The sequence below is a fragment of the Heterocephalus glaber genome, unplaced genomic scaffold (assembly GCF_053883595.1).
Source record: "Heterocephalus glaber isolate CG9 unplaced genomic scaffold, H.glaber_assembly_v1.0 deba00001760, whole genome shotgun sequence".
Classification (NCBI taxonomy): Eukaryota; Metazoa; Chordata; class Mammalia; order Rodentia; family Bathyergidae; genus Heterocephalus; species Heterocephalus glaber.
In genome coordinates, this window is record NW_028258457.1 from 3,437,402 (window position 1) to 3,465,210 (window position 27,809).

Here is a 27,809-nt window from a genome sequence, read left to right on the forward strand (position 1 = left end):
GGGAGGGGCGGGGCGGGGGGCCGGCCGCGCGCGGGGAGCCTCGTACCAATCCGGGCGGATGGGGGTGTAGACGCGGACGGGGCTGGCGAGTCGGTGAGTCGGCGCGCTCGGCACGAGCCCGGCGGGTGGCCGGGAGCCTGCAGCGCGCACCGGCTCCGGGGGAGGCCGGCGAGGCCGGGGAAGCCGGGGAGGCCGGGCCTCGGGCATGCAACCCCCGAGCCGCCTCGCGCGGTAAGGCCGTTTGCAGCGCGCGTTCCGGCGCCGGGCTGCGCGCTCTGCGCTCTAGAAACCCAAGAGTGGGGTGGGGGTGGGGTCTCCAAAGTTAGGTGGAGACGCGGATGGGGAGGGTCCAGGGCTGGGCTGGCTCCCCTAACCGATCGCGGTTTATGGGGGGGTCGGCCGTCCCTAGCGCCGGACCCTAGGGACCTCCCGGGGTATCCTAGTGCGCTGAGGCGCGCGGGGCGGCGCTTGGGGGTCGCAGGCGCGCGCTCCCGGGACCCGGCGGAAGGAAATGCGCTCTGTGCGCGCGCGCGCGGGGGGCTGCGCTCCCGGGGCTTCTTTTTCTTTTTTTTCCCTTCCCCCCAAACGGGGTGTGAATTCGCGCGCCCCTAGGTGGGCAGTTCTCAGAGACCCTCCCCAGCCTGATGCGTTCACTTAGAAAGTGTCCACCCCGGCTCACCCAGCGGACCCGCGCCCCGAGTGCGCTCGGACGGCCCCCCGGGTGAGGGTCCCAGGAAAGACCCTCCTCCCCAGCACCAGAGCCTCCCTGCACCCCAAGACACAAAAGCAGGCGCAGGAAGCGCGGGGAGGGCGCGTGTGTCAACTCCAACGTTCGCGCCGGTCCCGGCGGCGGGTTTGTCAAATATCTTCCGTTTTTAGCCGCTCGGGCCACAAGGGTCTCCCCTCCTCCCTGTCCCCATGCAAATCTGCCGCTTTCCAAGAAGCCTTTGAAATCCGGACGGGGTTTTTATCTTCTTTTGCTGCTGCTGCTTCTTCTTCTTCTTTGGTTTTGCTATTCTCACTTCCTTGGGGGGAGCCTCCTCCCGCACCTCTTTCTCAGCCCCCTCCCCAGCTTTGCGCCCCTCCCTCCCCTCCCCCCTGCCCTTCCCTGTGTGGAGTGAGGGGGCCTCTTTCGCCACCCGCGGGCCCCAGCCTTGCACAACTCTTTAAATAACCGTGTTTTGCAAGGCCTGGCCGAGCGGGTGACCTCTCCTGAGGCTTGGGGGGGGCAGGAGGGTGTGGCTCTGGGTCCGTCCCCAACCCCCACCCCAGCCGGTCCAGGCGACCATCCTGCACCCGGTCCCCGCCTGGCAATGCCTCTCCGTGGGGCTGTCATAAAGTGGGGGTGGGGGCGGAGGACAAAGGGCTCCCGGGGGGAGGAGGGGTCTGCAGGGGTGGGCGTCGCCAGCTTCGGGGGATCAGCGGCGCCGATGGGGGAGCCCAGGCCTGGTCCTGGGTTGGGGGGTGGTCTAGGGTTCCCTCCTGCTCCCTCCTCTCCACCAGCCCCAACGCGGAGAGGCCCGTCCCGAGCCCCTCCCCCACTCAACGACCCGGAAGGGTCATTAAACCCAGCGGCCCGCGAGGAGGGGCAACGGGGAGGAGCGGCTTCCTCCAGCCTCTTCCTTCTGTCCCCCACCCAACACCATCACCGAAGAGGGGGCGTCGCCTGCAGCGTTTCCGTGGGGGGGGTCTTGTCTTGAAGTTGTCAAAGGTGGGGGAGGGGCGGCCGACCAGACCAGACCCGGCCAAAAATGTCCCCTCAGCGTTTCCTGGGTCGGGTGGAAGCCGGTGACCAGGAGCTCTCACCCCGGGGATGGGGGCGCGCTGGGTGCTGCTTTTGTGACCTTTGGAGGACGAAGCTCCCGAGGTCTTCGTGCCCTGGGACCTCTGCCCTCGCTGGACAGGCAGGGACATCAGGGTCCCTTGGGATGCTCTCTACCCCCTTTCCCATGGGGCCACCTCCTGGCTCCCCTAACTGCAACTGCCCTTTTACCCAGCCTCTTGGGCAAAGGAAGTCTGGGGAGGGGGCCTGTCTGTGACTGAGGAGGCTGGATATCTACATCGCAAGAGTCCCGTACGTGGGGATGGTCACCAGAGGGTCCAGAGTGTGGACAGTGGCCAAGGTCCCCTGTGGCTAGAGCCTGCCCCCAGTCTCTCTGTCCTCCCCTCTCTGCCCGCGAGTCCTATGTGAACTCTGGGTTCATTTGCCATGTCAGGGTTAAGGGTGGCCTCCTGGACTCTCCTTTCTGTCCCTCTTCCCCACTCTGTCCCCAGGATGTGCCCTCTGTCTCGGGTGTCCCCATGGGCCTGTTGGGTTCTACTTGGTCTATTTTATTGGCTGCCTGGGCAGGTGGGGGTCCATTGGGACCTGGGTCCCCATACTGTTCGCTGACAGGTCCTGGGACATCTCAATGGCGTCCTAGGCAGATGGGGGTAGCAGTGGCCTGAGGAACCCGAGGGCCTGGGGAGGGCAGAGTGGAGCAGTGTTGCACTGTGGGACATTCACCCGTCTTGAGTCCTCTAAGAACTAGGGACTCCAGACCCCTGCTGCCCTGCAGAGAGTGTGGAGCCAGCGTAGGGGCTCTGGCCTCTCCCAGATACGGGGGTCTGTCCACCTACAGGACCGCCTGAGCCCCCGTTTCCCTCATTGGCAAACAAGGAGCTTCCCCTTCCCCATGGGCACCTGCTTTGCACCCACCTTTGGGATCCTGAGCCCACTTCATCCCCTCCCCCTTGCCTTGATTGTAACCAGTTTGGCAGATGAGGAAAGTAGGCCCAGAGGGGCCAAGGTGTAGGTGTTACCGTGAGGATGGGGTGCCAGTTTGGGTAGGGGGTGTTGGCTCAGGGGTGGTATACAGCAAATGCTCAGTCTGGACTAACTTTATCAGTGTTCATCAGAAGAGAGGAGCAGGGCATGATGGCACATGCCTGGATCCCAGCACTCTGGGAAGCTGAGGCGGGAGGATCGCAAGTTGGAGCCGAGCTGAGGCAACTTCGTGAGAGACCTGTGTCAAAATAAAAGGGCTACCGGGCTGGGATTTAGCTCAGTGGTTCTGCCGCCTACCTTGGAAGCACAAGGTCTCAAGTTCAATCCCTGGTACCAAAAAAAAGGAAAAAAAATTAAAGGGCTAGGGATGTAGCCCAGTGCAAAGGGTCTAGGTTCAATCCTCACTATTCCAAGAGAGAAAGAGAAAAAGGGTTATTATCCAGGGGGTCTTTGGTTCAGGCTGCTTCCACATAACCCTGGGCGGTACCTAGAACTCAGAACTAGAGTCCAGAACCCAGTTGGATGCCAGGGTCCGGAACTGACTCACTGTAGCCAATCGGAATCCCCCTCTCCCACTTTCCTTATGAAGCAATAGATAACCCAAGTTTGCTGGTGGCCCAGGCAGCATTTTTCTGTGGGCCTGAGACCCTTGAGGCTCAGTGGGGTGACCCTGTTTCTCAGTCCCACAAGTGGGCAGCCAGAGGGGCCATAGGGGCTTTGAGCCCCTCTGCCTCCAGGGAGGCGACCAGGTGTGCCTCCTGGTGAGCACAGGTGCCAGGGATTTTCCCACGAGCCTTTGCGGTTTGACTTGGGACAGATGGGGCTGGCTGTGGTCTGATTCCTCTCTCTCTCTGGCCCCTCCCAGGTCTCTTCGAGGCTGTGAATGAGCCGGATGCCAGCCATCGCCCCCCAGTGCCCGGCGTGAGAAGGGCCCCGCCCCACCGCCACAGGCATGCCCCACCAGCCTTCAGCCTGAGCTGGCGGCTCCCGCCCCCGCCCCCCTGCCACCCTGTACTGCCCTAGCTCCCCCGAGACCCCCACGCTGCAGTGTGGCCGGGCCCCCTCCCCACAGGGGCCGCCCCCGCCGCCTGCCCCAGGTGCCCGGGGTGGCGGCCCGGCCCGAAGAGCCATGAAGCTGCAGGCGGTGATGGAGACCCTCTTGCAACGGCAGCAACGTGCACACCAGGAGCTAGAGGCCCGGCAGCAGCCACCACCGCCTGAGAACCCCACTGCAGGACCTGCAGCCCGGGCACGGGGCACCCCGGATGAGGACAGAGAGCCTGACAGTGCACGAATGCAGAGGGCACAGATGGCCGCGCTGGCTGCCATGCGGGCTGCTGCTGCAGGCCTCGGACACCCGCCCAGCCCTGGTGGCGGCTCTGAGGATGGTCCCCCTGGCTCAGAAGATGAGGACATGGACCAGGAGGGGGGTCCCAGCTCACCCGGCCGAGGCAAGGAGGGGCTAGGATGCTTGGAAGGAGATGGACACTTTGAGGATATGGGCTCCGATGATGACATGTGAGTTGGGCCCAGTGGGGTGCCAGAGAAAATCATTATGGTGCTTTGGAGGGGGGAATGAGCTTTAGATAGAGGTGTGCAAAGTTCTGGGACTTTGAGGAGCATGGAAGACTAAACGGCCCGTGCAAAGGCCCTGGGGCAGGAATGGCTCGAGGATTTGGGATGCAGCCAGGACAAAGGACAGGAGCATAGAAGAGCGGGAGCTAGGATCTGTGCCCTAGAGCAGGTCACCTTGTGCTGGGATGTTGGGGACAGAATGAATGCCCTCAATAATCTGAGTGCTTAGGGCCCCCGCAGCCTGAGCATGTGGGAGCCTGTGCTCTCCACTTTCAGAAGGGGAAACTGAAGCTGAGACAGACAGTGGACCTGTCCCTGGTGCTGGGACAGGCTGGCACCCTGTCCCCTGACCTGCTGGTGCCCCGTGTCCACTGCAGGAAGCAAAAGTGGGAGGAGGAAGAGGAGCTCGAGGAGGACATGGGGGACGAGGAGGAGGACGAGGAGGAGGAGGAAGAGGACTTCGAGGAGGAGGAGGAGGACGATGAGGAAGAGGGGCTGGGCCCCCCGGGCCCTACAGGCCTGAGCTCCACAGGCCTCTTCCCCCGAAAGGCCCCACCAGCCCAGGCCTTCCGCGGAGATGGCGTCCCCAGGGCGCTGGGTGGCCCTGCACGGCTGGGAACTGGCCCTGCTCATCCCGGAGGAGCCACCCACGTGGCCTCTCAGCTGCAGCCGCCCGACCATGGGGACTGGACCTACGAGGAGCAGTTCAAGCAGGTGCGTCGCGCGGCCTCACAAGGGTCCTCAGGTTTCCCTGTCACCACGGGTTGGGCTGACCTTGGCCCGTAGATTCTAAGGAGCCACGACTAAGATTTTTGCCAGTGGCTGGTGACCAGGTGATAAAGGCTGTGACACAGGACACATAGGTAGGAGACGTTTGCTAAAGCCTGGCCACTTGTGCCCCACGGTGGGCGGAGGTGACTGTGAGGTGACCAGCCTTAGAGGCAGGCCTGATGGAGTGAATCCATTTCTCAAAGGCTGGTGGGTGCCAGGTGCAGTGGCGCACGCTTGTCCTCCCAGCTCTCAGGGAGGCTGAGGCAGGAGGATCCCACGTTCAAGCCCAGTCTGGGCAACTTTGTGGCTTAGTGAGTCCCTGTCTCAAAATAAAAAATAAAAAGAACTGGGGATGTTGCTCAGTGCAAAGGCCCTGGGTTTAATCCCCTGAACTGCACAAAATAAAAGCTATGGGCAACCAACATGGTTGGGGAGGCGGGGCTTGGTGACTCAGGGATAGGGATCCTATCCATCACACGGGGTACATGGGGTCTGTGCGAGTCGTGTCCACATTGAGATGAGCAGTCGTTCCTGTGGTTGTGGGAAACCAGGGATGGTGGTGCCAGCCCGGGCAGCGGCCCTGGGGACAATCGGTGGCCACTTGGATATGACTTCAGAAGAACCAGGCGTTTGGGGCTGTGGTGGTGGGAGGCTGGGAGTAAGCAGGGCCAGTGGGGGCTCTCGGGGTCACCCCAGAGCTTCCTGGGCCCCTGAGGGTCAAGGAGGAAGCGGGGGTAGCCCTGGCCCTTCCCCGCGGGCGGCCAGGCTGGAGGAAGTGGCCGGGCGGACGGAGGAGCCTTTGAAGTCCACCGCGCAGATGGAAAGCAGATGGTGGCTGGTGGCCGGCTGGGCTCTCGTCCCAGCCCTTGGCCAGCTGGGCCTTGCCTGGCTTCTCGAGGCCGCCAATGGGAGCTCACCTCCTTGTCAGGACTGGAGCCACAGCCGCAGCCTGGTGGCCTAGGTAGGGAGCAGAGGACTCTGACTGCCCACAGTAGCTGCGAGGGACAGGCCTGGAGGTCCCAGGCCGCCAGAGGCTCCACCCTCTGAGCCTCCCTGGGTGTTGTCTTGGTGGAAAGGGGCATTGCAATTTGTCAGTGATGAAGAGGTGTAAGTTTGGAGCCAGGTGTTGGTAACGAACTCTTGTCATCCCAACACTCTCAGAGGCTGAGGCAGGAGGATCTCAAGTTCCAGCCCAGCCTGGGCAACTTAGTGACTTAGTGAGATCCTGTCTCAAAAAGAGCTGAGGATGGAGCTCGGTGTGAAGGTCATAGTTGATCCCTGGTACTGCAGAAAGGAAAAACAAAACCAAAAAAAAAAAAACAGGAGAGATGGAGACTTCAGTTTGGGCTGCCATAAAACCCACAGGTACCTGGAAATTGGATGATGGTGCCATTGGTTGTGACGGGAGTTACTAAGGCAGGGGACAGTGCTTCAAGTGGTGGACAAGCAAGGCTCAGAGGCAGAAGGGAGAATTTTGAGGAATCAGGAGGGAGAGTTTCAAGGAACCCGAGGGAGCTGTGGCAGCCTCCCCTCCTGGCCCCTGGTCCTAGGTGGAGGTACAAGGTGGGCAGACAGCCAGCAGACCTTCAGGGAGACGTCACCGATTCTGGGTGTGACTGGGCCACACCCCATGCCTGGTTGCAGCTGCTACCTTGGGCCCAGGCCCAAGAGGGAGGTTCTGGCTATCTGGTCAGCTCCACCATGCTCTGTGCCTCAGTTTCCCTCTGTCAGGGAAAGTCAGTGATGACCAGGACATCAGGGATGAGAGCACATCTGGGAGCAGCATGGGGGAGTGGAAGGCCCCTCAACTTGGAACATTTGTAACAGCAGTGAATGGGAAAAAGGAGCCAGGAATCCAGGCTTAAGGTGCATTCCTACAGCCCCAGCACTCTGGGAGGCTGAGGCAGGAGGATGGCTGTGAGTTCAAGGCCAGCCTGAACTACATCGTGAGGCCCTGTCGGGGATGTAGTTCAGTATGCAGGCCCTGGGTTCAATGCAAAAAATTAAAAAAGAGCACAGTGTGGCCGAGAGGTGACCTGGCAGGAGAGACAGCCGCACGTGGTCCCGAGGTGGGCAGGGCTCGGTGTGTGCAGAGGCCGGTGCTGCTGGCTGTCTGGTCTGGGAAGTGGGTGTTGTATGATGATTGGATTTTGGATGTGGATGTTGTGGGGAGACGGGGAGGGCCCTGCAGTCCAGGCACCGTGTTCTCTGCCCAGCTGGGGCTGGCTCTGCCTTCCTCCCAGCTGGGCAGGCGTTGGTGCCGGGCTTGTCAGCAGCAGTCTGGGCCCCGCCAGCCCGGCAGATGTTGGGCTGCCGGCCGTGTTGACTCTGGCGCTGGCCCCACTGCCTTCCTGGCACGTGGCAGCCCTGGCCAGCCGCCGCCACCTGGCACTGTCTGAGCTTCTCCTTCTGGTCTTGGCAGGGCCCGGGGCTGACACTTCTGCCCCGCAGCTGGGAGACTCTGCTGAGGCCCGAGGGTTGGGGGGCCGGCCAGGCTGAGTTCCTTGAAAATCAAGGGCCTGGTGGGGGTGGAGCCACCTGTCCTGGAGAAAGAGCTCCCAGCCCGGCCCGGGCTCCAGTGCGTCATGGACTGCGATTGGAATCTTGGCACTAGGAGTGCATCCTGGCGGCTTCCTGTCACCCACATGGCCACACCCGAGCACTGGAGTGGCCATTGTGTGGCTTTGAGCTGGCGGCCTCTTAATTCCAGATCTTCAGCTGCTTTGGGGCTTGACGCTTGAATCTCAACAACTCAGATAAATGTTGACTCAGTTTTCACTGAAATCTGCTTTACACGTACGCAGTTCGCCTTTGAAAGTATACAATTCAGTGGCTTTTCGGGACATTGCAACCAGGGTCTCTGTGGATTTCAGAACATTCTTTTGCCTCTAAAGAAAGCCCTGTCTGTCCCATGAGCAGTGACTTATCCCCGCCAGTCCCAGCACCCCCAAGTCCACTTCCTGTCTCTGGGTTCATCTGTCTGGGCATTTCTGGTCCATGGAGCCTGTGCTGTGTGTCCTCTGTGTTTGGCGTCTCTCACTGAGCACACGTCCTCAGGGTCCATCCATGCTGTGGCGAGTGTCACAACCACACTCCTTTTCCTGGCTGAGTAATATTCTGGTGTTCAGATGGACCATGCTGGGTGTATCCATTTTTGAACACATAGACAGCTAAGCTATTTGTACCTTTGAGCTTTGCAGTGCTGTACAAGTTTCCATGTAGACACGTGAGTTTTCTTCTTGTGGGTGTGAATCCAGCAGTGGAATTGCTGGGTAGGATATTAATCGCGTATTTACCTGCTAGGGAAGCTACCCCCAGCCCTGGGTGTGGATGTGTGTGCTGGCGTCTTCCACGTCCTCTCCAGCTCCTGCTGACTTAGATTTTGGTGACTGGCGTGCCTCTGGGGGCCCAGTGGCTTCTGACTGTGGTGCTAATTTGCATTAAATGTCCGGATTTTTCCTGCTTTTTAAAGGGAAGCCTGCACACCATAGGCCTTGCGACTGAGCTCAAAAACGCAGAAACAATTTGTAGCCAGGCACAGTGGTGCATGTCTATAATCCTAGCATTCTGGGAGGCTGGGGCAGGAAGATCCAGAGTCCTAAGCCAGCCTGGGCAACTTAGTGACTTAGCAAGGCCCTGTCTCAAAATCAAAAACTAATGAGGGCTGGGGATGTCCTTCAGTGTGAAGGGCCAGGCTAGACTCAAACTTGCCATCTTTGTGGTTCGGCCTCCCCAGTCCCGGGATGACAGATGCGTGCCACCACGCTGGCTCCTGGGGACAGATGGAAAATCCACTTTTGGTTCTAGAAGGAATGCTGGACAGCACTGTTGCAGACAGGAAGAATTGCTGTGCTTCCAAGGTGGCTGGAGGCCCTGGGGCTTTCCCTGCCCCAGAAATGGGATCTTGGGGCTGCTGAGGTGTGACCTCCTCGCTGGCCTGGCCAGTGGTCCCCAGCTCTGAGTGAGCTGCTGTTTTCCTAGGGGTTTTTTTTTGCAGTTGTCCCTTCTGTGCCTGCCGCTGGGTCAGAATGTTCTGAGCAGGCTGGTTTTTTTCAAGGTGCTGTGGTCGATTGGTGCCCCTCTGTTCTTCCCAGTAAACAAGCACTTTGAACTTTCTGCTGGGGCTGTGTGGGGTGGGAATCGGGGAGGGAGTGGGCAGACATTTTCCTCTTGTGCCACGGAGACCCCCAGGCTGGTAGGAGCCAGAGCTCTGCACAGTTCCGAGGGGTCAGGTAAAGAGGATTGAGGGGAAACTGCCAGAGAAATAAGGGATTTTGGAACTGGGGCTTTGCAGGGTATGTAAGAGTTTGCCAGAACATTTAGGGCTCAAAGGACTCTCTCCTTGGGCCCACGCTTCCGACAAAATGGAGCAGTCTCCAGTCCATGCAGGAGGCGAAGAGGCCATTGCTGTGGGCAGCCAGGGGAGGAGACTCAGAGTTTTCCCAGCCGGGCTGGGTGTGCCGGGCGGAGGGTGCCGCCTGGCAGAGGCCTGGAGGTCGGACAGAGGGTGCTGCTGGTGGTGCCGTCGGATATGTGCCAGACGGGGCATGTTTGTCCAGCAGGCCTGGAGCCAGCAGTGGTCCAGTCAGGGCAGGGGCAGGGGCGGGGTGGGGGCGGGGAGTCCCTCACCGGGCAGCTCCGCCTCATCAAAGTGGCTGTGGCTGCTGGCACTCAGCCAGCTGGGCTGTGGCGGGCCCAGGAGGACTCCTGCCCGCCAGCCCCTGGCACTGTGCCCTGGCCCATGCCAGCCCCAGGAACCACACTGACTCAGCCGGAAGGACCTTATCTGGCCCCTGTGCCACCGCCCAGCCGCCAGGTCACCGCCACAGGGTCACCGCCGCCACCACCATAGCCTGGCTCCCCACCCCATGGCTGCTGCCAAGTGCCTGGCCCCGCCCCACGCCTTCTAATAACACACGCCGCTGTGGGCGGGAGTGGTGCCCAGTGGGCAGTGTCCCCAACTCAGCCAGGTGGGGAGGGGCATAGGGACGTGGCTGGCGGCATGTGGGGCCCTGTGTGGGTCAAGTTCTGGACCCAGGGACCCACGTGGTGGCATCTGTGTGTATATCTGTCATCTAAGCCCTCTGCCTCTGTCTCCAGCTGCCTCTGACAAGCTCTGTATGTCCCTGTTTGTTTGTGGGGTTTTTTCCCCAGTTGGGAACTCACCCCAGGGCATTTGCATTGAGATATATTCCAGTCTTTTGTTTGCTTTTTTGGTTTTTTGAGGCAGGGTCTTACTATGTAGTGCAGGCTGGCCTCGAACTTGTGACAATCCTTCTGCCTCAGCCTCCTGAGTGCTGGGATTACAGGTGTGCACCACCATGGCCTCTGTGTTTGCATGTGGCCATGTGTGCACATGCTGTGGTGTCTTCATGCCTTTGTGTGTGTGTATGTACAGTGTTGCAGCCCACTGTGGCCCCTGAGGTCACTGAGGGTCCTGTTAACCATTAGCCTTGAGCCCACCATCTGGTCACTGCTGTGACCGGGCACAGGTCAGGCACCCACATGGGTCCTGGAGGAGTTGCTGATTCAGCCCTGGTGACCACTGACATGTGGACCAGCCACGGGGACTGACCTTCTGGAGAAGGCACTGGGCAGGCCTCAGTTTCCCCTCCTGATATCCTTTTATTTTATTTATTCATTTTTAAAAATTTTTTAAATAAATTTTATTTTATCTCTTTCCCCCCAAGCCCCCTTCCTTCCCTATGTACAAAATCATTGTTTCCATTTTTTCCTTCTATTTCACTTTAATTTTTAAGACAGGGTCTCACTGTATAGTCCAGGCTGGCCTTGAACTTGCTGTGTAGCCCAGGCTGGTCTCAGACTCACAGTGATCTTCCTGCCTCAGCCTCCTGAGTGCTGGGGTGACAGGCGTGGGCCACCATGCCTGGCTTCTGGGGCCCTTTTCAGTTCCCTGCCTAGCCCTGACCAGGCAGGGGCCACATGTTCCCTGTGGGAGATGCTGGGCTGCAGAGCCGTCCCCAGACCCCTGCCAGATGCCCAGCCACCCCCGCTTACTGCCCAGGTGCCTCTCCAGCCCTGTCTGCCCCCCTCCAGGCGGGGGCGCTGCTGGGGTTCAGCCTGGTGGGTGGGCGCACGAGCCTACCCCTTCTCCGCCTGCCCGCTGCGCATGGCTGGAGGACAATTGGGGGTCACAGGGTTAAACGGTAACTAATCTGTCCATTGAGGCTGAGCTCCAGGCTGAGGCCTTGCCCCGTGGTCAGGGCTGGCTGGGGGGCCTGGGGCACTGTAGGGGCCGGGCAGGGAGAGTGCCATTCGGGAGCTGGCCCTGACCCCAGCCTCCTGCCCTCCTGTCCTGGAAGAGCCATGAACACCTTGTTCCTGAGGAAGTGTGCCTGGGGTGAACAGTGACCCCCAAACGCAAATCCACCAGAACCTCAGAATGGGACTGTTTGGAATCAGGGTGCTACAAGTGCTGGAAGTCACAACAGCATCACCAGGGTGGGGTGTGGAGGCAGTGATGGTGTCAAGGAAATTCAGCCTGGTGACACCCTAGCTACTGAGGAGGCCGAGGCAGGAGACCACAAGTTCCACCCCAGCCTGGGCGAGTTAGTCACTGAGCGAGACCCTGTCTCAAAATAAAAAATTTAAAAAGGCTCGGGATGGAGCTGAGCAAAATCCCTAGGTTCAGTGCCTGGTACTGATAAAAGAAATTTGTACACAGACACAGGGAGACGGCCATGTGACAACGCTTGGGGCCCAGGGGCTGAGCAAAGCAGGCATGGGGGCCCCTGGCTGGTGGGAAGAGGGCGCACAGTGCAGGGGACGAGGGTGTCCACGCATTGTCTGAGTGCCCGGTGCCGGGTCTGACTGTGCTCGAGTCTGTCCAGGCTGGGGACATCTATGTCTCATGGGACCCCAGCCTCCACCTGTCATCAGGGCCCGGGAGAACCAACCCGTGTGGGGCACCAGGCCCAGGTGACAGTCTCCAGTCCCCACCTGGACCCCACACTCCTCCAAGGGCTCCCACTGTTCCCCATCCCTTCCCTCCATCCACATCGTCCTGGGGTCCCCCCCTTTATAAACCCTTCCCAGGGTACTTTGTGGCGGCCAAGACCGGGGGCTGTTGGAGGGACTGGGACATGACAGGAGACCACAGGGCCACAATGGCCACCCACTCAGGGTCCCCCGCCTCTCCACGGGGGAACAACCCCAACCTGGGCCATGCCTGCCTCTTCTTTTTCCTTTGTCCCCTCTCTCTGACTCGGCCCCCCATTTCACCCCGTGTGTCCTCCATCAGTGACATTTGCCTGTCCCTCTCTGCTGTGCCTGTGTCCCCATCTGTAACCAGGATTGTCCCCGCGTGAATTGCCATTTGCCCACTTCTGCCCCCTGCTCCGGCTCCCACAGTGAAGGGCAGGGAGGTTGTGGGCACTGCCATGTGCCAGGCTGAGCTGGCGTGCGTCTCCCCATGTGCTCCTTGGTGCTCCTGCAGTGGGAGGTGGACGCAGGTGGCTTCAGAATCCAGGCTGGGAGCCTCGGAGACCTCAGGGGGACACCGGGAACGGCTGGGCACAAGGGAAGAAACCCTTCTGGTGCTTTTGGGGATGTCCAGGTCTCGGCTTCAGGGAAATGGGTGCTTCCTTCCATAATAGGATTTTTTTTTTGGTACCAGGGATCGAACTCAGGACCTTGTGCTTTCGAGACAGGCAGCTGAACCACTGAGCTAAATCCCTGGCCCCATAATAGGATTTTTAAATTTGGTACTGGAGATGGAACAGAAGGTCTTTGCATGGAGCTACACACACCTCTAGCCTTTTCCAATTTTTATTTTGAGACAGGTTCTCACTATGTCATCTAAGCTGGCCTTGAATTCACTACATAGCCCAAGCTGGCCTCAAACTTGTAATGTTCCTCCTGTCTCAGCCTCCTGAATGCTGGGACTGGATGCATTCTTGAGGCCGACCCTGCTGCTGCCACACCTGGGTCTCCATGGCCCACTTCACAGTAGAACCTGAGGTTCTTAGGTGCCCCCGAACTGCAGATGGAGACAAACAGAAGAGTTTGGGGGTCAGCACCTCCCCCTCTGCCCCGCAGTCTCGTGATCCGGAAATCAGAGAAGCACCTGGAAGCGCTGGGGGCCGCCTGGTCATTTCGGGAGCGCTATTAATACCGGCCCGTGGGTGGGGTGCCGAGGGCTTGGAGGGGCCCAGGCCCGGGGACAGATGTTTCTGCCCTGCCCAGAATCACTTCCCCAATTTCCTGAAGCCCAAGGAGCTGACGGGAAATGAAACGGCCGTGTGGCCCAAGCTGATGGGGAAGCCCCCAGCCTGTCAGGTGCACCCCGAGGCCTGTGCATGGCCAGGCAGTGCCCAGAGAGGGCTGAAGGCCCTGAGGTTGCACAGAGGGCATTGGTTACACCCCTGCTGAATGCAGGGCAGCAGCCCTGTACTACAGTGCCCGGCCCATCTGATTCCTGGGCACCAGTTTAACTGTAGACCATCACCTCAGCCAACTCTTCCCAGCACCCTGATGTAGTTGTTTTGAGACAGGGTCTCACTGTGCAGTTCAGGCTGGCCTTGAACTAACAACAATCCTCCTGCTTCAGCCTCCCAAGTCCTGGGATCACAGGCGTGTGCCATCCATCATTCCCAGCTCTCCCAGCACCCCAGTTTGATGTCTTCTGTCTCCCTACTGGCTGGGGCTCCCTGTGAGGGGAAATCCTGGTCCATCTTGGATACTTCGTGTCCGCAGAGTTGGCACAGGCCCGGACACCCCAGAAGCCCCGGGTAACGGCCCCAGGGTGCATTGGCCTGGTATAACCCTGCGCCGCTGTCCCTTTCACTGGGTGGCTCTCTCCGAGTCCCCACTTTACCCTCCGGGGAGTTTCCAGGATGGGAAAAAAAACCCTCAAACTTGAAATCCCCTGCGTGTGCCAGCTGGGTCTTCTGGAAGGGACCTCAGCGCCTGCCTCCTGAGCACTGCAACCCTTGGAAGGGTAAACTGAGGCCCGGCTGGCTTCTCCTCTTCTGCAGCCCCACCATGCCCGCTCCGCCCTCGATCACCTATTCTCATTCATTTATTCTCCTGTCTGTTCCTCCCCGGGCCTCCTTGCCTTTTGGGGGCTGAGTTCCCCCCAGGGAGTGTCCCCACTGGCCACGTCCTTCCCTGCCTCCCAGGGCCGTGGAAAGGACTGGTTGTGTTGTTCTGCCTCGCTCCCCGCCTCAGTTTCCCCAAGTGTAGAGAGGGGCCCCTTGGGTGTGTGAAGGCTGTTCATGGCCCCACCAGGCAGACAGCGTGGGTGTTTTGGAGAAGGGGAGTTGGCCAGGCCCCCAGGGACTCTGCCCATCCAACCCCCAGTGTCACTGCCGCCATGCTGAGTCATCTCTCTCAGCTACCCGGGGCCTCATCCCACCATAGATAACACAGGCGCGGAGCTGAGGGGCTGGGTTAGGGTCGGAGGTAATGAGAGGTGCTAGTTTTTCCTTTTTGCTTTTATTAGGGGGCGCCCACTTTCAAGACACTCACCTTGATTTTGCCTGCATCAAGAAGGGAGGCAGATGAGAAAAATAGACATTGATAAGAAAAAAGATCCCAAAATAAACGTCGAAGCAGCAGTCACAGGCCCCGTGACAGATGCTGGTCAGGGCTGCCACAGGAGGCACCACCCGGGCCTGGGGACAGAGTAGGCTGCCCTCAAGCTGCAGTTACAGAAGCTGAAGTTGGAAAAGGGACTCTAGAGGGGGAGGACCTGTGAGTGCAAAGGCCCTGGGGCAGGGCCAGCAAGGAGGCAAAAATAGCCAGGAGGCCTTCATGGCCAGAGAACAGGAAGGAAGCTGGAGAGAGGGAGAAAAGCTGGAGACAATGGAGGAGTGGTGGGCTTGGGGCAAGCCAGGAGTGGGCTTTCTCCTGAGAGCAATAGGGAGCCTTGGAGGGTTGTGGGGCAGGGAAGATGAGCAGCCAATGCCTGGTGATGTAAAGATTTCCAAGCCCCAGGACTCTCTTCCCTGGGGCTGAGAGAAAGAATTGCTATCTGATTCATTGGCCTATTCCTCTAGGCTTTTATGGGGGGTAGGAAGGTCAAGAGACAAAAAACAGCCATGTTAGTTTAACTTGGGTTATAGAAGTAGCAGTGAGTCATTTCTTATCCAAAACCCAAAGGTTATGAAAATGGGTAAGATCCACCCTCATGCGCACAGCAGCACAATTCATAACAGCCCAGAGGCAGAAGTAGCCACGGTGTCCATCGAGGGACAAATAGATAAACACAGCATGGTCTATCCACATGGTGGGATATTACTCAGCCAGGAAAAAGAGTGAGGCTGTGATGCTTGCCACAGCGTGGACAGACCTTGGGAACACTGTGCTCAGTGAGAGACGCCAGACACAGAGGACACAGTGTGGGGCTTTGTGAACAGGAAACGCCCAGGACAGGCGAGCACAGACGGGAAGTGGACTCATGGATGCCGGGACCAAGGAGGGGATGGGGTGACTGCTCATGGGGATAAGGCCTCTTTTGGGGACAGAGGAATGTTCAGACCTCAGTAGAAGTGATGGTCACACAATTTGACGAATGTATGAAATTGTCCACCGTAAACTGCTCAATTTTCTGTTATCTGAATTTCACACCATTTTACTGAGTTTTTTTAGTAGTTGAGATTTTAAAACGAAAGGCCGGGACGCCCCAGCCCTGAGTGACTGCGAGATTCTTACCCTCGTTCATTCCTGTCCCCCAGCAGAGCCAAGGTTCCCACCCAAGGTCCCTGTCCCTAGTGGTTTATCTCCCGAGCAGCTGCCTGGTAAGACCTGACTCATTTCCACATGTCTTCTGAGTGCTCTCGAACCCCTTTCTGGACCCCAAGGGAAGCCAGCTCTGATTTCCCTTGCACCGAGTCGGTGGGGACAAAGCAGTGCTTTTAGAAATCCATGCTCCCCACAGCCCCACTGGCCACGAAGCCTCCCCCCCAACTCTGCGCTCCGAGCCCCAGGCATTAGGGTGGCTTCTTGATTCTCCCTGGTTTCCTGGTGGCCTGGGTGCCGTCTGCAGTCCCTGGGGTCCACCCCACCCACCTGCCCGGTGGCCTTGTCCCCAGGTGGGGCCCCAAGGACTTTGGAGCCACCTGGACGCGGCAGGGGGCTGAGCAGACAGGGCCTGGGCAGGCGGGGGACAAAGGTTCTCGGGGCCCCACAGACAGACAGGCCGTTTCTTTATAGCTGGGGCCCCTGGCTGGGGACGCCACCCTGGGCTCCCACGCCAGTGGGAATTGGCTCAGATGCTAAGGTGGGGCCCACGGCAGAGATGTAAGCTGGGGTGGCCATCTCCGGTCCCACCTGGGACCCAGGCGACGGCAGCCTGTCCCAACACAGCTGTCTCCTGGTCACTCTGTAGTTTTTTTGTTTTGAGATAAGAGTCTCATTATGTAGCTCAGACTGGCCTCAAACTCGTAGCAATCTTTCTGCCTCAGCCTCCTGAGTGCTAGCTAGCATCGTGGACGTGCACCACCATGCCCGGCTGAAATGCTTTATTTTGAGACAGGCTCTCGCTGTTGGGTTTTCTGCACGCCTCAGGGCCCTTTCCTGGCCTTTCCCCCGGGCTAGGCCAGGGTCCCGAGCCAGGACTAAGCACCCTCCGTCCCCAGGGGTCCCCTCCCTGCAGGGCTGTTGGCTAACACCCCCTGCCTGCTTGGGGGGCTTGAAGTTGCCTCGGCCTGGGCAGCAGCACCTCCACCCCCAAGGGGAACTTGCAGTTTGCCCACAGGGCTAGGGCCACCCTTCTCCTCCCAGGCCACGCTTGAGTCTGGGATGCCTGGTAGGATCTAGAAGGGCCACGACTGTTCATCCCCAAGCCCCCCACATCCCTGCCCCTCAGCTCTCCCAGCATGCAGAGCCAAGGGCTGACTGGGACCAAGGAGATTTATTCTTTCATTCATTCACCTGGCAGGCCCTAGAGCAAAAGGAAGGGTCAGAGGGTGTGGAGGGCCTAAGGGGACCATGGGGAAGAAGGAGCCTGTGGAGATCTGGGACCCACATTCCAGGCTGAGGCCACAGGCAGTACAAAGGCCTGGGGGTGGGCAAGCGCGTGTGTTTTAGGGTCCTTTCCTTGGTAGGAATAAGGGCCTCCAGGAGAGGCCTGATCCAGGAGCCAGGGGGTGCGACACCCCCACTTCCTGGGCGGACAGTGGGGAAGCAAGATGTGCCCTTAGCCAGTGCCTGCTGGATGCCCCACCTAGCCCTCACCCCCATCCTTGCTCTGATTTTGCACCCGTATCTCAGATGGAAAGGGCTGAGGGGAAACCAGGCCCTGCCTGCCCCAAGCTGAATCCAGTTGGGCACCAATTTGGGGGACGCATGCCTTGGCTGAGAAATGAAGTTCATTTAACAAGCGTTTCCTGGGCCGGGGATTTAGCTCAGTGGTTTCACCGCCTGCTGCATAGGCCCAAGGACCCGAGTTCAATCCCCAGTACCAAAAAAACCAAACAACAACAACAACAACAAAACAAGCATTTATTAAGCGGTTGTGTGTGCGGTTTTAGACCCGGGAAAAAAAATCAGATAAAAATCCCTCACGGTCCAAAGCAGACAGCCCAGAAACCAGACCTGAAGACCCATAGACCTTGATGATGAAGGCCGGGGGGGGGGGGGGAGAAACAAGGCCAACCCAGAAGGTAGGGGTGTCTGTCAAATCGAAACCGGGGTGGGGGTGCCAGTGCGATGCCCTGGGCCACTCCCTGGAGGTGCGGCATTTATGGGGGGCACCGTTGGAGGCCAGCGTGAAAAGAGCTGAGGACGGCAGCCCAGGGAGGGGACAGTGGGTCTCAGAGGACCTGGGGCACTGCAGGGGGACCCTCGGTGCAGGCCCCCGGCCGCCCTGATGGGATCAGACTGCCCAGTGCGAGGGGCAGGTGTCTCAGCCCTCGGCCTCCGAAGGGGCTTTCCCAGCTTCTCCTAACCCGTTCAGGGCTCTGGGATGCCTGGGTTACCAACTCGGTGCTTTCTGGCCCCTTAGAACAGTGCCAGGTCCATCTCAGACCCTCCGCGGGGCTCCAGGCCTGGATATGACACAGGTTGTCTTGTGGCCCAGCAGTGTATCCTCAGAGCCTTTCCATGATCAGCAGCTGTACCCGCTCACCCACAAGTGGGGGTGGGCTGGGGTTGGGCCTGGACACTGTCCCCTGGGGCTCCAACCAGCTGGTCAGGGCGGGACACGCCCCATAGGGGAGCGGAACTAGGGGCCAGAGCCCCATAAAGCTGGGGCGGCCTTTACTGCAGCTTTTGTTGTTAGCTGCCCACAGCGACGGTTATTAAGGCTGCCGTGTCCACCAGCAGCTGAAGGGCTCTATGGATGCTCCCTTTATGACCTTGAATCAATGCCCTGGCTTCATGGGTGTCCTACCAGGCCCAGCAACTGGCCTATTAGCCCACCATTTGGCCTGGGGGTTAATGGCCTCACTCCCCTCCTGTCCTGAGCAAGCTCTTCTCTCTTTGTACAGGCCTCAGTTTCCTCATCTACAACACTAATGAGCCTAATGTTTCTATGTGTCCTGGATAAAGCCTTTGTGAGTGTGTATGGGCGGCCAGTGCTGGGATGGAACCAAGGGCCTTTGCGCTGAGCCATATCCCTGACTCTTTTTATTTTTAATTTTGAGGCAAGGTCTCACTACGTTGTTAAGCTGGGGTTGAATTTGAGATCCTCCTGCCTCAGCCTCCTGAGTAGCTAGGGTAACAGGCGGACACCACTGCACCTGGCTCGAGGAGCATTTATTAAGCTGTCGCTTTGTGCTTGGCTGGATTCTAGGCTCTGGCTCAAGGACTGACCCCACACACACATGCGCACACACACTGAGTCCCTGGGCTTGGCTTTGGGAAGGTTTTCCGAAGGGCGAGGAGGAGGAGTGAGTGGGTGAGGGGCACCCAGGGCCGACGCAGGCGCAGGTAGAGCTGGGCAGGGCTGGAAGGACAAGGCCTGGCTGGTCTGGCCCGGTCTACCTGCAGGCCCCGCAGCCCTCGGGCAGCTGAGGGGAAAGGGGCCTCCCAGGCCGCCATAAATCAGCGCAGGAATGCAGGCCGGCCAGTCTGGCGCTGGCCGGGGTGGGGCGCAGACAAAGGCGGACAGCTGGCCTTCTGCTGGGCCTTGACCACCCAGGGATGAGGTCCGGATGCCTTGTCTTCCCGACCCTGTTCCAGAAGCACCCCCTCCCCCGTCTCCATTACGCAGATGGGGAAACTGAGACCCAGAGAAAGGCAGGTTGGCAGAAGGGATGGCGGGGGAAGGTCCCAGCTTCCCAGCCCGGAGCTTCTCGGCCACGCTCCTGAGCACCTAATGACAGATTATCCCAGCCTAGGCCTAATTGGTGGTTTCAAGGCCCCCCACAGCCCAGTCAGCCACATTCCCTGGAGCTTAATTTGAAGCCTGGTATTTGCCCTTGCCTCTCCCCGGCAAATTGGCCCCCACCTGAGCTCTACTTTCTAATTATCTCTGCCCGCTGCCCCCTGCCCTGCCTGCCTTGCCTGCCCGCCCTCTGGGACTGTGAGCTGCTGGCTGTTGGGGCCAGGGCTCCCCCTGCCCCCCAGTTCCCCAGCGGGTGCCCCAGACAGCATTTCCCCTCCTATGGTGACATCCTGTCACTTCCTCCCTAACCAGTCCTGCCCTGCGTGGGACGCAGATGGTCACTGGCTATTTATTTATTTGTATTAAGGCTGGAACCCAGGGCCTTCCCACTGAGCTACATTCCTAGTCCTTTTCTTTGTAATTTTTTAATTTTGAGACAGAGTATTGGTAAGCTGTCCAAGCTGGCTGAAGCTTGCCATCCTCCTGCCTCAGCCTCCCAGATGCTGGGATCACCCTGCTCACTGGCTCATGCTACACACAGGGATGAGGCCAGGGGACCTGGCTATGCCCCGGGTCTCCAGTCCTCCCCAGTTCCAGTCTTCCCCTGCTGCCGTGCCTTAGTTTGTTCATCTGCAAAACAGAGCCAGCTCTTGGGCCGGGGATTTAGCTCAGTGGTTTCGCCGCCTGCTACCCAAGCACAAGGACCCAAGTTCGATCCCCGGTACCAAAAAAAAAAAAAAGACAAAAAAACCAAAACAAAACCAGAGTCAGCTCTTGGGAGTAGATGCGCTTGTATGTGCCTGTCAGCAAAGGCACAGGGAAGATTCATCCATCAGGATGATCCCGTGAGGTTACTTGGGTGCTGCCACTGTGGCATGAATCATGTTCCCTCCAAGAAATCCACCCCCTGGAACCAGGCATGGTGGCACACCTGTCATCCCAGCACTCTGGGAGGCTGAGGCAGGGGGATCCCAAGTTTGAGCTCAGCCTGGGCAACTTAGCAACCTAGTGAGACGCTGTCTCAAAATAAAAACTAAAAAGCTGGGGGTGGAGCTCAGTACAAAGGCCTGGATTCCATCCCCAGCACCTTGAATGGATGAATGAAAAGAACTGTGTTCTCTAGTTCCAAGAGAGGACCTCATTTGGGAACCGGGTCTTTCCAGATATAATTGGTTGGAGATGGAGATGAGGGGGCCCTAGCAGGCTGGTGTCCTTCGAGGAGAAGAGAGGGTGATGGAGGCAGAGCTGGGGCAGGGGGGTGTGGGGTGTGGTGCATGACAGCCACAAGCCCAGGGATGCCGGGACAGGCGGGACAGACGAGCCCGGCACAGACCTGGGTCTCAGGCTTGGCTCCTGGCTCCTGGATGGTGGGGATTGGATCCCGGTTTCAAGCCGCCAGTCTGAGCTCCAACCCTGCAACCCGGGGACTTCCCCGAGGCTGCGCGCCAGCTGCGTCTTCTGCCCGGCAGTGAGGTGTTCACATGCCCTTCGGCTCGGGAGGAATGGGCCTGGGTCCCGTCCCTGGTGGAGGCCCTCGGCCTGTGCTGCCCACTCTGGCGTCCGCTGACCTTGCCCTCTGCCCTCAGCTCTACGAACTCGATGGGGACCCTAAGAGGAAGGAGTTCCTGGATGACTTGTTCAGCTTCATGCAGAAGCGAGGTGAGTGCTGGGTCTGCAGGCAGCACTGTGGGGACAGCTGAAGCTGAGGGAGGAGGAGGGTCCTACTGTGGGGCCCCAAACTGAATGTCCAGCCCCCTATGAACCCCAGGTATGATCTTGGGCTGTCTCTGCTCCTAGGACCCCTCGGTAGGGCCCATAGGTCGGGGGCAGGATCGGCTTGTTTTGGGGGAGCAGCATCAGACCCTAGAGGCCCCCAGGCCCAGTGGTGGATGGGCCCATGATTGCGGATCTAACCCGAGGCCCCAGTCTTCGGCCCCAGCAGGGACCCCAAACACGACGAGTGTGCCCTGCTCATCCTCACATACTGAGCACCCACAGTGCCCCGTCCTTGGCTGAGCAAGACTGACAACAGCCCAGCCAGGGGGTCAGGGGGACCGAGCCTAAAGAGGGGCGACGTCCAGTGGTGGGCAGATCTGGGCCCAGGCCCAGGCGGGGACACTGAGGCCTGGGGAGGGCTGTGGCCTTGGGGCCCTGGGGCAGGAAGGTTGGGCAGAGCGGGACGGAGTCTAGCCTGGGTCCCTTGAGTCCCAGCTCAGGCCCCCTGCACAGCCAGTTTTGTCCAGGCCGGCCCGCCCTGGCTTCTGTAAACACAGAGGCCAGCCACACCACCCCCACCGGAAGGGAGGGAGGAGGGAGAGAAGGGGCCTCGGCTCCCAGACCCCGCTGCCCAGTGGCCCCGTGTTAACCCCTCCCGTGCCACGCGGGGAAGCAGCTGGGTCCCTGGGAGGGGGCCCCTCCTGCGTTATCCTCAGAGCGCAGCCCCAGCCGGCCCTGCTGGACCTTGTGTGGCAGGAGAGATCGCCCCACTCCCTTTATCATCCTGTCCACACTTGCCTGAGCCCCCTGGCCATCTGCTGGGGGGGCCCCAGCTCCCAGGCCCCAAGCTGACCACCTTGCTGGGTCCCCAGTGCTCGGCATGATGGCTGGTTTCCTCAAGGCACAGAAGTAGAGGGAGTTGGTGGGAGTGGGTGAGGTGGGGCTCCCAGATGCTTCTATTTAGCTTCTGATCACTCAGGAACATGAGTGTCTTCCCTCCCCAAGCTGAGAGTACCTGGAGAGCAGGGAACAACAAACTCCTATACATCCCTCAAAACTCCACCTCAAAGCTCCTTTTCCCTCCTGACTCCCTCCCTGGACCCTCCCCTCCTATAGTTGGGATCCTCTGGGACTGAGAATCACTCTCTACCCTGGACAACACCCCCTCCTAGCCCCTTTTCCTTTATTCTAGACGGGGAGAGGATTTTTGTTTTGTTTTATTTGTTTTCCCTACATCAGAAAGTAAAACCCAGATTTCTCTCACAATTCCCTGGGGACTGGAAAAGAGGGGAGGCCCTGCCCCAGCAGCCCTGCTGTTTTTCTGGAGGGCTCCCTGCCTTCCCTGTGCCAGCCTCCACCTCCTCTGTGACCATCCTTCCACCCTGGCCTGGCTGGTGTGGGCCCTGCTGGCCAAGATGGAGCAGGTGTGGGCAGCAGGTCTGAGCCTGGCCTCCCCATGTCCTCAGGATTCCCAGGACTCTGCAACCTGGCCGAGTGGACAAGAGGTGCTTCCCAGATGGAGGGAGGGTAGCGAGTTGGCCCTTTACTCTCGGGGTCCTGCCCCGAGTCTCAGTTCCCTCATCCTTCATGGTGGGGCCCTGTGCCCTCGCTGCTGTTCACTGAGTGGCTGCTGAAATCCCAGCCGCGTGCCGGGGGCGGTCAGTGAGCAAGGGGTCTCCTGAGCCCAGAGTTGGGTGGGAGGAGGCTCAGGTCAGGTGAGCCGAGCTGGGGTGTTCCGGGCTGTGGGCGGGGTCTGGGGGAGTCAGTAGGGGAGGGGAGGTCTGAGCGGGCCGGGGGGAGGTGGTCGGCCTGGCCAAGCTGCCAGAGCACAGAGACCCGGCGGGAGCGCAGGACAGACAGCCAGGGAGGCAGGCTGAGCTCCTGGCAGCTGTTGTAGAATAACCCTGTGACACCTGCCTGTCCCCAGCACTCCCCTCGGGGGCCTCCTCAGAAACCCCTTTCAGCAATGAGATCTGTGCTGTTCATGAGCCCAGGTGGCTTGTGGAGAAACTGAGGCAGTACTGCCTCCTTGTGCTGTCGAGCAGGGTTGGTTCTCACCTTGGGGTGATGCTGCTCTCCAGGGGACACCGGGTGATGTCCGGGGACATCTGTGGCCATCACCCTGGGGAGCTCCTGATATAGGGCGGATGGAGGCCAGGGACGCCACAATGCCCAGGACACCGGAGAGGACCCGCCCTGAGCGCCCCCTGCTGAGGGTAGGAGCCCGAAATGCCCCGCCTCACCTGCGCCCTGCCGTCCGCAGGCACACCCGTGAACCGCATCCCCATCATGGCCAAGCAGGTGCTTGACCTGTTCATGCTGTACGTTCTGGTGACGGAGAAGGGCGGCCTGGTGGAGGTCATCAACAAGAAGCTGTGGCGGGAGATCACTAAGGGCCTCAACCTGCCCACCTCCATCACCAGCGCTGCCTTCACGCTGAGGACCCAGTGAGTGGCCGGGCCGGGCTGCTGGGCCAGGGGGACATCAGGCTCAGGGTGCAGCTCAGTAGTGGTTAGTTTAAAGACCCCACAGAGCTGGGCCTGGTGCTGCACGCCTGTCATCCTACCACTCTGGGAGGCTGAGGCAGGAGGATCTCTGGTTCACTGCCACCCTGGGCAACTTAGTAATTTAGCAAGACCCTGTCTCAGAATAAAACTGGTCACAGGGAAACGGGATGGTGCTGCCCCTGTGCCCGGTCAGGGGCAGCCCAGTGCCACACTGTCCACACCCACAGGTATATGAAGTACTTGTATCCCTACGAGTGTGAGCGGCGTGGCCTCAGCAGCCCCAACGAGCTCCAGGCCGCCATCGATAGCAACAGGAGGGAAGGCCGGCGCCAGAGCTTCGGCGGCTCCCTCTTCGCCTATTCGCCAGGCAGTGCCCACGGCATGCTGTCCTCACCCAAGCTGCCCGTGCAGTCCCTGGGCCTGGCCGCCAGCACCAACGGCAGCTCCATCACCCCAGCCCCCAAGATCAAGAAAGGTGAGGGCTGTGTGGGGCCCCGGGCCACATTCCAGCATGGCTCTGGGGTGTGGGGAATCCTTCCCCCCTCCAGATCACCAAGAGAAATCCCAGGTGGGCATCCAGAAAGGTGCCAGGCAGGGTGGTACACAGCTGTGACCCCAGCACTCTGGGAAGCTGAGCCAGGATGCCCTAGCAGCTTAGCAAGACCCTGTCTCCATATAAAAAATAAAAAGGGGGCTGGGGATTTAGCTCAGTGGTTCCGCCACCTGCCCTGCAAGTACAAGGACCTGAGTTCGATCCCTGGTACCAAAAATAAAAAATAAAAAAAGGCCAAGGATGTAGCTCAGTGCATAGGCCCTGGGTTCCATCCCCAGTACTGTAAAAAAAATTTAAAAAGTATGAATGCTAAACACCAGTGGATGCTGTTGTTATAAGTGATATTGCTGGCAGCACATCTGCTGTTACAGAGGGTTTATTTATTTAGTTGGTTGGTTGGTTGGTTTTTTGAAACAGGGTCTCACTATGTAGTCCAGGTTGGCATTGAACTCACTATATAGCCCAGGCCGACCCCAAACTTGGGGTGACCCTCCTGCCTCAGCCCCCTGAGTACTGGGATGACAGGGGTTTTATGGCACTCGCACCTGTTTGTAAAGCCATCTGTCTCTGTGCAGAGGAAGCAAGCTCCCCGGGGCCAGGCCGCTTGGGTTCCTTTCTGACCGCTGCTCTCTCCTGTGTGTCTAGAGGAGGACTCAGCCATCCCCATCACAGTCCCCAGCCGCTTGCCTGTGTCCCTGGCTGGCCACCCAGTGGTGGCAGCCCAGGCAGCAGTGCAAGCGGCAGCGGCCCAGGCAGCCGTGGCAGCGCAGGCAGCGGCCCTGGAGCACATCCGGGAGAAGCTGGAGTCTGGGGAGCCCCCGGAGAAGAAGATGGTGCTGGTCGCTGATGAGCAGCAGCGGCTCCTGCACCGGGCTCTGCAGCAGAACTTACTGGCCATGACTGCCCAGCTGCCCATGAGCATCCGGATCAACAGCCAAGGTACCAACCAGCCAGACGCCCGAGCAGCAAGGGCCTCAGAGCCGACCACAATAACAAAAGGCCAACAAGCCAGCGGGCGACGGGGGGTCCGGGGACTAAAAAGCTCCTAAAGATGCTGAGCCCACTTAGTTGGCGGACTGCACATCTACACCAACAGGGTGCCTCCCATGAGTTTAGCCTCAGGGGTTGGCTAAGGTATAGGGACCTTGGTCCTATGGGCAGGAGGGTAAAGAGGTGACAATTTGGCTATCTCTCTCTCCTTTTGGGGGAGAGAGGTCTAGGGATTGAACCTAGGGCCTTTGCACTGAGCTCCATCCACAGCCTAAATTTTGAGGCAGGGTCTTACTAAGTCAGTAAATTGTCTGGGCTGGGCTGGAACTTGTGATCCTCCTGCCTCAGCCTGCTAGAGTGCCAGGATGACAGGCCACTGTAACCGGCTGGCAATCTCTTTTAAAATAAATAATATGAGGGGTCGGGGATTTAGCTCAGTGGTTTTACGCCTGCTGCGCAAGCGCAAGGACCCGAATTCGATCCCTGGTACCAAAAAAAAATGCCCAGCATGATGGCGGACACCTGTAATCCTAGCAGTTGGGAGGCTGAGGCAGGAAGATTGCTACAAATTCAAGGGCAGCTTGGGGAACACGGTGAATTGAAGGCCAGCCTGAACTGCATAATGAGACCCTATCACCAAAAACCAAAAAAAGGGCTGGGGATTTAGCCCAGTGGCGTGCATCTGCCTGGTAAGTGCAAGGTCCTGAGTTCGAGTCCCCGTATCGAAAAGGGGCGGGGGAGAAAGAAAGAGAGAAGGAAGGAAGGAGAAAAGAAAATGTGTAGTCAGGTGTGGTGGTGCATGTCTATAACCCCAGCACTCAGGAGGCTGAGGCAGGAGGGTCACCAGGAGTTTAAGGCCATCCTGGGCTATGTAGTGAGTTCAAGGCCGCCTGAACTATATGGCAAGACCCGGTTTCCAACCCACCTCAGGGAAGGAAGGAAGGGCAAATAAATATAGCCGAGCACTCCCCTGTGATCCCAGCTACTCTGGAGGCTGAGGCAGGCTGATCATTTCAGTCTCTACCCAAGCACCTTAGTGAAACCTTGTGTCCAAAAAAATAAAAATAGCAGAGGGAGACAAACAGCCCACTGAGCACCTGCTGCACGTGCTAGTGACAAAGCAGCCTGCACCTTCTTGGAGCTTACTGTCAAGCGGGCAGACAGCCACCAAGCCAACACATTTCTGCGGTTTTCTTTTCCCTGCAGCCTCTGAGAGCCGGCAGGACTCGGCTGTCAGCCTCGCAGGCGCCAACGGCAGCAACAGTATTAGTATGTCGGTCGAGCTCAACGGCATCATGTACACAGGTAGGTGCCCGAGGCCTCAGCCACCCGGGCCACTGCTGTCCCTGCTGAACGCAGGGCCCCTGGGCTGTCCCTGGCCAGGGACCAGAGGCAAGAGCTGGGCGAGGGCAGCTAGGGGCTGAGAGGTGAGGTCTTCACATAATGGGAGACTGAGGCAGGAGGGTCCCTGAGAGTTCGAGGCTAACCTGGACTACATAGCTAGACCCTGTCTCGAAACAAAACAAAACAAAAGTGGTAGCTGGCCGTAGTGATGCCTGTCTGTCATCACAGCACTCCTTTTTTTTTGGTACTGGGGATCGAACTTGGGACCTTGCACTTGCAAGGCAGGCACCGGAACCACTGAGCTAAATCCCCGGCCCCAATCACAGCACTCTTGAAGGCTGAGGCAGGAGGCTTTCAAGTTTGAGTCAAGCCTGAGCAATTTAGCAACTTAATGAGACCCTATCTCAAAATAAACAACAAAAATAAAAAATGGGCTGGGGGTAGCTGAGTCCAATCCTCAGAATGAAAATAAATGCAGTGGCACATAGCAAGCACTGTGTGGCGCTGTGGGCAGAGGGCAGCCTGGTTGCAGAGTGGATAGTGGCTGGGAGGTCACTGGCATCCACCTTCAGGGTCAACACATTGCTGGACACAGCCGAGAAGTTAAGTGGACAGTGGTGGCCTGGCCAGTTTCCATGACAAGTCTCTCTTCTGTCCTGCACCAGGGGTCCTGTTTGCTCAGCCGCCAGCCCCCACGCCACCCTCAGCACCCAGCAAAGGCAGTGGTGGTGGCAGTGGTGGCAGCAGCAGCAGCAACTCAGGTGGCCGGGGAGGACCCGCAGGGACCAGCTCGGGCAGCCAGGCAGGTGCAGCACCGCACCCCACGTCTTCTACCTCAAATAACTCATTGCCTTAACCTCGTGGCTCCCCTCCTGCCCACTGCCGCCCCACCCCAGGAGCCCGACAGTCCCCCGGCTGGGGTCCAGGAAGGCAGAAGCAACAGGTGGGAAGAGCAGAGCTTCACCACGAAACCACATTGACGCCAAAAAGGAAAGAGAAAAAAATACATATATATACATATATATATATATATATATATAAAGCAAATTTAATAAAACAGGGGAACCAAGGAACACTTGAATTTCTCAGGTTTTGGACATTCAGAGATGAATTATGAGGACTGTGAAAAGAACCTAAAGGAAAACCAAGCCGCTGGAGCTGCTGGAGCCGCTGGAGCCTTTTTCTGCTCCCAGGGAAGCGGCTGTGGCATCTGGCATGGAACAGCTGCGATGTCAAAGCCAACCCTGTTTACCTCATACATCCCTGCACTGTGTGTTAGCATTTTTGTCCGTTTTT

The 27,809-nt window shown here is 58.9% G+C and overlaps 1 protein-coding gene across 1 annotated transcript; it reads left to right on the plus strand.

The window, feature by feature from the left end:
• On the plus strand, positions 1-27,546 carry Arid3a (AT-rich interaction domain 3A). The gene is made up of 9 exons (XM_004865992.4): positions 1-93; positions 3,633-4,285; positions 4,720-5,056; positions 20,990-21,062; positions 23,383-23,566; positions 23,854-24,101; positions 24,825-25,118; positions 26,376-26,474; positions 27,179-27,546. The coding sequence occupies exons 2-9, from the start codon at positions 3,897-3,899 to the stop codon at positions 27,367-27,369; spliced, it is 1,815 nt and encodes a 604-aa protein (XP_004866049.1). The 5' UTR covers positions 1-93; positions 3,633-3,896; the 3' UTR covers positions 27,370-27,546.
• Positions 27,547-27,809: the final 263 nt, after the last annotated feature.

Bases quoted from the DNA above. Each gene is read 5' to 3' on its own strand.
- Arid3a (XM_004865992.4), top strand. From the start codon at position 3,897: ATGAAGCTGCAGGCGGTGATGGAGACCCTCTTGCAACGGCAGCAACGT. The intron at 21,063-23,382 runs GTGAGTGCTGGG...TGCCGTCCGCAG, and splicing joins CAGCTTCATGCAGAAGCGAG to GCACACCCGTGAACCGCATC. The intron at 24,102-24,824 runs GTGAGGGCTGTG...CTGTGTGTCTAG, and splicing joins AGCCCCCAAGATCAAGAAAG to AGGAGGACTCAGCCATCCCC.